Source organism: Dictyostelium purpureum, assembly GCF_000190715.1.
Source record: "Dictyostelium purpureum unplaced genomic scaffold DICPUscaffold_87, whole genome shotgun sequence".
Classification (NCBI taxonomy): domain Eukaryota; phylum Evosea; class Eumycetozoa; order Dictyosteliales; family Dictyosteliaceae; genus Dictyostelium; species Dictyostelium purpureum.
The window spans coordinates 64,820-75,854 of record NW_003519424.1 but is presented as its reverse complement, the minus strand read 5'-3'; the positions used below and the strand labels follow the sequence as shown (position 1 = coordinate 75,854).

Below are 11,035 nucleotides of genomic sequence, written 5' to 3'. Positions count from 1 at the left end.
CTCGTAGGTACCGCCATAACCTAAAAAAATAATTGAAGTAATAAATAATGAAGTAAACTCAACAAAGAGAAATGAATGAATTATGTTTGAAAATCTTCTATAATGGTTAAAAACTTGATTTATTTGATCTATTGATGATTTATACTCTTGCTCCGTTAAATAATTACTCATCTCTATTGGATATAAATTTGAATCGAATCTGGTGAAACCCATATTGCATGCATATTGTTTTCTAATTTTTTCTTTAAAAAATTTATTATAGGAAATTGGTATTCCAGTTGAACTTATATTAATTTGTTGTGGTTGTTGTTGTAGTTGCTGTTGTATTTGCTGTTGCTGCTGTTGTTTTTGTTGTTGTTGCTGAATTTGAATTTGTTTAATATGTGGTAAAACCATATCACTATATAAATCTGTTATATTATCATTTTGTATATTTAGGTCTATTTTTACGAAATCATCTTTTTCTTGAATTTCATTTTCTATTTTTATTCCCATATTTTATATTTTTTTTTAAAATATATATATATAAAAAATAAAAAAATTATTATTAATTATATTTGTGTAAAAAAAAACTATTAATAGTTCTTTAAAAAAAATAGTTTTATTAAACACTAAAATAAAAAAAAATATAAAATATAAAAAATATCTAATCCCCCACCCCCACAAATCGATTTATAAAAAAATAATAATAAAAATAAAAAAAAAAAAAAAAAATAAAAATAAAAATAAAAATAAAAATAAAAATAAAAATAAAAATAAAAATAAAAATAAAAATAAATAAATAAAAAAATAATAAAAATAAATAAAGTAAAATAAATGATACATGTATTTTTCGTACCTTAATGAACTTTTACCTGTTTGTATATTTTAATCAACACTTTGATAATTTTCGAATTGTTTGGGATAAAAATATTTCTTATTATTTATTTTATTATTTTATTATATAAATAACTTTAATTAAAATATTAAATATAAACAAATAAAAAAAAAAAAAAAAAAAAATTTCGGGGTGAATGTTATTTTTTTGGGATAGTTGGGAATTTCTGTAATTATTTTTATTATTTATTTTGTTGTATATTTAAAGATATTTGGCGCCAATCTTTTTTTTTTAAAAAAAATATCTTGCAAAGAAAATATTCCTTTTATTTATTTCTTTTTTTTGCAATTGGGCATTTTGACAAAATAAAAAAAAATTGTTTTTTTTTAAGATTGTTATAATTGATTTTGACAAAAATTATTCTTTATATCTTTTAAAAATAAATATTTTAAACTTTTTTTTTTATATTTTTTTATTTTAGTTTTTTTTTTTTATATTTTTTATATTTTTTATATTTTTTTTTTTTTTTGGGGGGGGAAAAAATATCAAGATAAAAAAAAATTTGATTAAAAAAAAAAAAAACAAATAGAAGTTCCCTTATACTAACTGATGAAAATATTAAATATTTAATATTTATTTATATATATATATGAATTTCACCATAGTAGAAAAAAATTTTAAAAATATTTTTATAATAAATTATTTGTTGATTTTTTAAAAAAAAAAAAATTTTTTATTTTTTTTAATTTTTTTTTTACAAAATTTTTTTATTTTTTTTTTAAAATTTTTTTTTTTTTTTCAACATCAAAGCTTTTTTTTTTTTATTTATTACTATTTTCTTCTTCATATAAAGAACTTAATAAAAATTCATTAATTTTTTTTTTTTAGTAGGTTTATTATTTTTAAACACTCATTCATTTTTTTCATTATTAAAATAATAAATTATTAAATAACAAATATATATATCTATATTTGTATTTTATATATTAAAAATAAATAAAATTAATAATTAATTACTAATTTTAAATATTTTTATTTATAGTTCAGGTTTCTTTTTATATAAATATATATTTTTTTTTTTTTAAATAAAATAATTTAAAATCAGAAATGAGAGAAATTATTCAACTTCAAGCTGGTCAATGTGGTAATCAAGTTGGTTCAAAATTTTGGGAAGTTATCTCTGAAGAACACGGTATTCAAACTAATGGTACACACATTGGTGGAGAAGATCAACATTTAAAAAATCTTCAATTAGAAAGAATTAATGTTTACTATAATGAAGCTAGAGATGGTAAATATGTTCCAAGAGCTGTTTTAGTAGATCTTGAACCAGGTACAGTCGATACTATTAAAGCAAGTCAATATGGTAAATTATTCAGACCAGACAACTTTATCAATGGTCAATCAGGTGCTGGTACGTAAATTATAAATTATTTAATATTATTAATAGTAATAATTAAAGAAAAATATATTAATTTTTTTAATTTATCAATCAATCAATTAACCTTTCAATTATTTTATCAATTTATTTTCAATATTATTAAAAATCACAAAAAAAAAAAAAAAAAAAAAAAAAATTTTTTACAAATTAAAAAAAAAAAAAAAAAAAAAAAAAAAAAAAATAGGTAATGTTTGGGCTAAAGGTCATTACACCGAAGGTGTTGAATTAGTTGATTCAGTTCTTGATGTTGTTCGTAGAGAAGCTGAAAATTGTGATTGCTTACAAGGTTTCCAAGTTACTCATTCTATTGGTGGTGGTACAGGTTCAGGTTTAGGTACTTTATTAATCAGTAGAATCCGTGAAGAGTTCCCAGATCGTATGATGTGTACTTACTCTGTTGTTCCATCACCAAAGGTCTCACTCACTGTCGTCGAACCATACAATGCTACTCTCTCCATCCATCAATTGGTCGAATATGCCGATGAAGTCATGTGTATTGATAATGAAGCTTTACATGAAATTTGCTTCAAGACCCTCAAACTTACCCAACCAAACTATGGTGACTTAAATCACTTAATCTCATCAGTCATGTCTGGTATTACCTGTTGTTTACGTTTCCCAGGTCAATTAAACAGTGACTTAAGAAAATTAGCTGTCAACTTAATCCCATTCCCACGTCTTCACTTTTTCTTAGTTGGTTTCGCCCCACTCACTGCCAAAGGTAACTCATCATACAACCGTATCACCGTTCCAGAACTCACCCAACAAATGTTTGATTCTAAAAATATGATGGCTGCTTCCGATCCAACCAACGGAAAATACTTAACTGCCTCAGCTCTTTTCAGAGGTAAAATCTTCACCAAAGAAGTTGATGAACAAATGAACAATATCCAAACCAAAAACAGTTCCTATTTCGGTAATTATCTTTTTTTTTTTAAATTTTTTTTTCCCATCTTCTACCTATACTAACAGTTCATATTTTTTTTTATAAATTAGTGCCATGGATTCCACACAATATTAAATCAAGTATTTGCGACATCCCACCAAAAGGTTTACCAATGTCAGTTACTTTCATTGGTAACAATACAGCCATTCAAGACCTTTTCAAACGTATTTCAGTTCACTTCCAAGCTATGTTCCGTAGAAAGGCTTTCCTTCATTGGTACACTCTTGAAGGTATGGAAGAATTAGAATTTACAGAAGCTGAAAGCAATATGAACGATTTAATTTATGAATATCAACAATACTCCAACGATACTGAAGAAGAAGAACAAGTTCAAGATGATGTTGATGAACACCAAGAAGAAGAAATGTAAATTATATGAATAATATATGAATGCAGAAAAATAGTATAATAATAATGACAATAATAATAACAACAACAATAACAATAACAATAAAAAGATTAATCTTGAATGATTGATTTCATAAACTTTTTTTTTTTTTTTTATTATTTATTTTATTATTTTTTTTATCTTTTTTTTTTTTTTAATTAAAAAACAAAGAAAATAATTTAATTTTTTTATTTCCACAAAAACTATAAAAAAATTATCTTTATTTTTTTTTTTTTTTTTTTTTTTAAATATTATTAAGAGAGGATGATGGTTTTGGAAAAAGTTTCTTTTGTAGAGACCATATGTATTATCACAAATAAACAGTAAAATATTTATACACCAAACTAAAAATAAAGAATAACGTATAGAGAAAAAAAAAATTAATTTAAAATAAAAATAAATTATAAAAATAAAAAATTTAAAAAACTACAGTTTTTTTTTTTTTTTTTTTTCAATCATTTTATTTATTTTAATAATGAAAATATATCTATTTATTTTAATTGCTTTAATATTATTTATAAATAACACAAATTGTAACAATAATAAAATATCAAAAAATATTTATAAACATATAGATAACAATAATGAAAATAATATAAAATTATGGGTTTTTTTCAATTTAAAAAATAAGAATCATACAGATATATTACAGCAACAAAATAATAAAATAATATATAACAAAATCAAAAAAATAGCAAACATTAAAACAGAATCAATAAATAGAAGAAAGAAAAGGTTAAATAATAATAATAATAATAGTAATAATAATAATTTTATAGACGAAAATGATTTACCAGTTTCAGATGAATATATAAACGAAGTTTTAAATTGTAATAATAATAAAGAAACAATAATTGAATTAAAATATAAATCAAAGTGGTTAAATTCAATTTCAATTAATATTAAATCAAAATCAACAATAGAACTAAATAATATTTTAGATTGTATAAATAAAAAATCTTTTGTGGATCATATTGATCTAGTGAGAAAATATAAAAAAAATAATCCAATTGTATATAAAGAATTAAATAACTACAATAATAATAATTATATCAATAGTGATAATAGTAATAGTAATAGTAATAATAGTAATAGTAATTTATTAAAAGTAAATTATGATATAAATTTTTATGGTTATTCATATGATTCAATTAAACAGGTTGGTATTGATCAATTACAGGCAGAGGGAGACTATAATGGAGATGGTATTAGAATTTTGATTTTAGATAGTGGTTTTAATAAGAGTCATGAAGTTTTTCAAAACATGAAGATTGCTGGCGAATATAATTTTGTAGATAATATTGCAGATACTGGTAATACATATGATCCTGTATATGACGATCCATTAAAGCATGGCACAGCAACATTATCGGTTTTGGGTGGTTACAAGCCTGGAGTATTAGTTGGTGCAGCATATAGGGCAAGCTATTTATTGGCAAAAACTGAAGATGTTAGATCTGAGTCTCCAATAGAAGAGGATAATTTTATAGCAGCTATAGAATGGGGCGAACAATTAGGAGCAGATTTATTATCAGCAAGTTTAGGTTATTTATCATGGGTAGATTATTTTGATATGGATGGTAAAACAAATAGAATTACAAAAGTGGCAGATATTGCAGTTACAAAGGGCATGGTTTGTATTATTAGTGCTGGTAACGAAGGAGAAACTGGTATTTCAGAACCAGCCGATGGTTTTAATGTTATTTCAGTTGGCGCAGTGGACTATAATGGTATTGTTACAGGTTTCTCATCTATTGGACCATCTTCTGATGGTAGAGTTAAACCAGATCTAATGGCATTGGGTAAATTAAATTATGTTGCTGATAATAGCGGCTATGATAAATACTATAGGCTTAGTGGAACAAGTTTTTCATGTCCATTGTTAGCGAGTGGTGTTGCTTTACTACTACAGGCTAGGTCTGATTTAACATCAATGCAAATAGTGGAGGCAGTTAGATCAAGTGGTTCACAATTTTCTGCACCAAGTATCTCTTATGGTTTTGGATTATTTAATGCCTTCAAAGCGTCAAAGTATCAACCAATCGATAAAAACTGTACAATCAACAAATGCTCAGGTTATGGTGGATGTTGTGGTGGCGAGTGCTCTTGTGCAATTAATAGATATGGAGAGTATTGCCAATACCCTAAATTCAAGTGCTCAAATGAATGTACGCACAGAGGTGGTAAATGTCAAATAAATATGGGTGGTTATTCATTTGTTTGTATAAGAAGCTCATCTAATCAAACTCAAGATTTATACGACCCAAAAAGTAAGTGCCCAAATTGTTTTGGAGATTTTAACGAATGTGGTTTATGTGGTGGTTTAAAAAATTGTTCAGATTTATATGACAATAATGATAGTAGTTTATTTGACCCAAATGTTAAAGATAACAAAAAAAGAAACTCTATCATTATTGGGGTTATAGTTGGTGTTGGTGGCTCATTAATTATATTAATAACAGTATTATTATATTTTAAAAAAAATATAATCTTTAAAAATGGTAATAATATAGAAATGGAATAAAAAATTTATTTTTAAATAAATAAAAAAAAAAGAAAAAGAAAGTAAATGTATTTGTTTTTGGGTTAATAAATATAAATGGTTATTTTTTCACTAGTGTGTATGTGTGGGAGTGTTAGTTATAAATTTTTTTTTCAAAATCATAATCTTGTGATTAAAATAATATATTGATAAATCTTTTTCTTTATTAATTTTTATTTTTTATTTTTTGAATTTATTTTTTTATTGATTGTAAAGAATAAGTACTGTATTGTAAATTAATAAAGTCATTTTTTTATTATTTTTTATTATTTTTTATTTTTATTTTTGTTAAGTTTAAATTCAAAAAATAAAAGATATTCGTATCAAATTAAGAATATAATATAATTATGTAAAAAAGATTATAAAAAATGGGGGTATTAAATCTATTTATTTTTTAAAATATTTTTATATTTTTAGCACTATGTTCACTAACATTTATATATTTGTTTTTTATTTTTTTTTAAAATTATAAATTGTGGTTTTATTTTATTTTTTTAAAAAAAATATAAATTAAAATAGTTTGAAAAAAATATAATATTTAAAAAAATAATTATAAAATAATTAACAAACATTATTTAATAGTTGGTTTTTTTTTTTTTATTTAAAAAATATAAATAAAATTATTTTTTAAAAAAATATTTTTTTTTAAAGAATGATTATTAAATATTTTTTTTTATTTTTAATAATCATTTTATTAATAAATTATAGTAATTGTAGTGTTATTAGTAAAATTTTAAAAATAAAAAACCATTTAAATAAATATAATGAAAAAGATATTAAACTGTGGGTATTTTTTAATAATAAAGAAAATCAAATTATAAATTCAAGTAATAAAGATCAATTTGATATTTCAGATTTATCTTATAAAAGAAGATTTGAAAGAATAGAAAATAAAGATCAATTATTTGATGTTTATGATATCCCTGTATTAGAAAATCAAATAGAAAGTTTATTAAATTGCTCAAATATAGAAATCGTTCATAAATCAAAATGGTTAAATTCAGTTTCCATAAAAATCAAAAATACCAATGATGATCAGCTAAATGAATCTCTATCATGTATCACCTCAAAAGATTTTGTAGAAACAATTGATATAGTATCAAAATTTAAAAATATAAAAAAATTAATTAAAAAAAATAACCAAATTAATAAAAATAATGAAATATATAAAAAATTAAATAGAGTAAAGTTACAATTTGCCAATGACAATAGTCAAGATGTAAATGAACCTTTACAAGAAAAGAATTTTTATGGTGATTCAATTGCACCAATAAATCAAACCAATATTTATAAATTGCACGAGTTGGGTTATAATGGAAGAGGTGTTACTATTTTAGTTGCTCGCTTCCTACTTTTTAAAGGCCATGAGGTATTTAAACATATGAAGATTTTGGATGAATATAACTTTATCAATAAAACAAAAAATACAACTGAGCCATTGCAAGTACATGACAATTCAAATGATCAAAATGCTCATGGTACAGCAACATTATCTGTAATTGGTGGGTTATTACCAGGTACCTTAGTTGGTCCTGCTTTCGGTTCTAATTATTTATTGGCAAAAACAGAAATTGTAAGTGGTCCCGATACATTGGTAGAGGAAGATAATTGGATTGCTGCACTAGAATGGGGCGAATCTAAAGGGGCTTGTGTAGTTTCCTCATCTTTATCATATTTGTTTTATGATTACTCTCAATTAGATGGGAAAGTATCTAGAATGTCAAAAATTGCAAATATTGCAATTTCAAAAGGTATGGTATTGGTCAATTCAATGGGAAATAATGGCTACGATATCTTTGGAGCACCGGCAGATTCGGATGTAATTTCAGTCGGTGCAGTGGATATTAAAGGTGATAGAACCTTTTTTTCATCAGTAGGACCATCTGCGGATGGAAGAGTAAAACCAGATGTTATGGCTTTGGGAAAAAATGTAGCTGCAGCATTTGTACATTCACAAAATAACTATATGACATTAGATGGTACTAGCTTTTCATGTCCTCTAGTTGCTGGTATTGCAGCTTTGTTAATGCAAGCTCATCCAAATTGGTCAGCTAATCAAATTAAACAAGCTTTATTAAAAACCTCATCAAAAAGTTCTAACCCAGATCAATATATGGGACATGGAATTGTAGATGCATATAAAGCCTACAAATACAACCCAATTATTGAAAATTGTTTCATTGGTGGGTGTTCTGGTCGTGGTACATGTTGCTTTGGTGTATGTAAATGTGCACCGGCATATTATGGTGTTAATTGTGAATATAAAAGAATAGAATGTGGTCAAAGATGCACTAATGACTTTGAATCAGTTTGCCAAATAAATAATTTGGGAAAATCATATACATGCTTATCCAAAAACAGTAAAAATTTAGTTTTTAATCAAAATGATAATCAATTACCAATTTGTAAAATTTAAAATAAATAAAATTAATTTAAAGTTTAAATTTTAATCTTTATTTTTTATATCATAGAATTGTTTTTTATATTTAATTTAATATTTAAAAACAATTTGATTGATAGAATTAATAATATTGTAATTATTAAAACTGAAAAGCCAACTATAATACAAATTATTAAAATAAACTTTTCATTTGAAATTGAATTATTATTGTTATTGTTATTATTTTTATTTAAACTATTATTATTAGTATTATCACTGCTATTATTACTACTACTACTACTATTATTGCTATTGTTTGTTGAGTTGTTTGTTTTTAAAATTAAAATATTTGGATCAAAATTTACTTTTAGTTTTTTAATATTATTGGGACTAATACAGTTGTATGATAAAGAGTTGTTTTCTTTTAAGAATTCATTTATTTGACAAACGCCATAACGATAGTTACATAGCTCTTGGTTACATATTTCTCTTTTATATTGACATTGAATACCATAGTACGCAGGTGGGCATTTGCAATGACCAATGACTACATCTTCGAAACTATGACCATCATAGGGATAATCATTTTTTGATTTACAAACTCCATTATTTAAACATCCAACCTCTATGCACGAGTGCTTTGATGGGTTATACTGAGATGCTGCATATGCATTAAATATCCCATAGCCCATATTAATATCTGGATTATTTGCTTTTGATGCGGTTTTTGTAATAGCCTCGTAAATTTGATAGGCATTCCAATCTTTATTTTTTTCCATGATTAAAGCTATACCCCCGGCAACTATTTGACTTGAAAAGCTTGTTCCAATTTCTAATCTGTAATGATCCTTACCAGTAAAGTATGCAATTTGAACTTGCTCACCCAATGCCATAATGTCTGGTTTAATTCTTCCATCAGAAGAAGGACCCATAGAACTTATAAAAGATTTTTCGTGACCACTAGGAGTTACACCACCAACTGCAATAACATATTCACTATCTGTTGGACTATCTATACCCTTTTTATCATCATTTCCCGTGCTAATTACAATCACCAAGCCTTTCTTAATTGCAAGATTTGCTGCTTTGCTTATTCTTGTAGTTTTTCCATTTAAATCTGAAAACCTATACCATTCTTTATAACCCAAACTACTTGTTACCAAATCTATACCCATTCTTTCACCCATTTCTAATGCTGCAATCCAATAGTCCTCTTCAACTAAATTTTCTTCAAATATAATTTCTGTTTTAGCTAAAAAATAACTAGCATTAAAAGCAGAGCCAATTAATTTTCCTGGAGCAAATCCACCTATAACCGATAAAGTTGCTGTGCCATGTGCATTTTGTGACATTGTTGGATCTGTTAAATTTGGGTCAAATTCATCTTGAGTGTCATTCTTTTTATCTACATAATTGTATTCCCCTATGTAATTAATATGCTTTAGTGATTCATGATCTTTATAAAACCCACTGTCTATTATTAATATTTTAATATTTGTTCCATAATAACCCTCTTGATGTAATTTATCTATATTTGCTTGTTTTAAACCTTTGTATGATAAACCATAAAACTTTTCATCCAATTTAACTTTATTTGTATTATTAAATATTTCATTGATTGTTTTATTAGAATAGTTATTTTTTATATTTAATTCTAATAATTTGTTTTGAAATTTGAGATTGTTATTATTATTATTATTATCATTATCATTACTATTGTTTTTTCTATTTAAATTATTTTTATATTTTAATACTAAGTCTAAATTTTTTACAAAAGATTTTTTTTGAATACAATTTACTATATCTTTTAATTGTTTTTTATTTTTATTTTTAATTGATATCGAAATTGAGTTTAACCAATTTGATTTATAATTTAAAATAATATTATTATTACAATTTAAAACTTCTTTTATAAAATAATCTGAAATTGGTAAATCATGGTTATCTATATCAATTGTAGAGGCTATTCTTTTTGATCTTCTTTCTATTGAATCATTGTGAATGCCTATTAAATCTATAATTTGTTTTTTTGTTAAATTGTCACCACTTGAATTATCAACAAAACTATTATCATTATGATGTGATATATCTTTTACAGTAAACTCTATCCATATTTTTAAATTGTTACTATTATCGTTGATTTTATTTATTAATTTTTCTGAAATTTTATATTGACCCCTATTATTATTATCTATAATAAAGCAATAATTTAAATTAATTAATAAAATAATTAATAATAAATATTTCATTATTAAAAAGATAATTTTAAAAGTTATGAGGTGGTGGCGGTAGTGTGATGATGATTTTATTAAATAGATATCTTCTTAATAGTTTATTATTTTTAAAAATTTCTAACAATATATAATTTAGATATATTTTAAATTAATGTTTTTTTTTTTATATTATTTTTTTTGTTATTTATTTTATTATTTAATTAAAATATTTAATTATGGCATTTATTTATCTTTACAAATTCTAATTGGGTTATAAACTATACTCTATTGCATCATTATTTAATGAT

The 11,035-nt window shown here is 23.5% G+C and overlaps 4 protein-coding genes across 4 annotated transcripts in view; 2 read left to right on the top strand and 2 right to left on the bottom strand.

Moving 5' to 3' along the window:
* Positions 1–495, bottom strand: part of DICPUDRAFT_151126 (uncharacterized protein) — a gene marked incomplete at both ends in the record, with an annotated part of 909 nt that extends 414 nt beyond the window's left edge. Inside the window, one exon of the mRNA XM_003287002.1 lies at positions 115–495. Coding sequence (XP_003287050.1) covers positions 115–495 — 381 coding nt within the window. The remainder of the gene's footprint in view (positions 1–114) is intronic.
* Positions 496–1,662: 1,167 nt separating this feature from the next.
* On the top strand, positions 1,663–3,687 carry DICPUDRAFT_47166 (beta tubulin). The gene is made up of 4 exons (XM_003287020.1): positions 1,663–1,693; positions 1,848–2,231; positions 2,443–3,174; positions 3,255–3,687. The coding sequence occupies exons 2-4, from the start codon at positions 1,925–1,927 to the stop codon at positions 3,572–3,574; spliced, it is 1,359 nt and encodes a 452-aa protein (XP_003287068.1). The 5' UTR covers positions 1,663–1,693; positions 1,848–1,924; the 3' UTR covers positions 3,575–3,687.
* Positions 3,688–4,067: 380 nt separating this feature from the next.
* Positions 4,068–8,550, top strand: DICPUDRAFT_31883 (uncharacterized protein; the record flags this gene model as incomplete). Its single annotated transcript, XM_003287019.1, has 2 exons — positions 4,068–5,283; positions 7,946–8,550. The coding sequence occupies 2 exons, from the start codon at positions 4,068–4,070 to the stop codon at positions 8,548–8,550; spliced, it is 1,821 nt and encodes a 606-aa protein (XP_003287067.1).
* Positions 8,549–10,857, bottom strand: DICPUDRAFT_47162 (uncharacterized protein). The gene has a single exon (XM_003287001.1). It carries the CDS (start codon positions 10,761–10,763, stop codon positions 8,595–8,597), a length of 2,169 nt encoding a protein of 722 aa, XP_003287049.1. The 5' UTR covers positions 10,764–10,857; the 3' UTR covers positions 8,549–8,594.
* Positions 10,858–11,035: the final 178 nt, after the last annotated feature.

Excerpts from the sequence above, each read along its gene's own strand:
- DICPUDRAFT_47166 (XM_003287020.1), top strand. The coding sequence starts at position 1,925 with ATGAGAGAAATTATTCAACTTCAAGCTGGTCAATGTGGTAATCAAGTT. Across the intron at positions 2,232-2,442 it reads CAATGGTCAATCAGGTGCTG|GTAATGTTTGGGCTAAAGGT; the intron begins GTACGTAAATTA and ends AAAAAAAAATAG. Across the intron at positions 3,175-3,254 it reads CAAAAACAGTTCCTATTTCG|TGCCATGGATTCCACACAAT; the intron begins GTAATTATCTTT and ends TTTATAAATTAG.
- DICPUDRAFT_47162 (XM_003287001.1), bottom strand. The coding sequence starts at position 10,763 with ATGAAATATTTATTATTAATTATTTTATTAATTAATTTAAATTATTGC.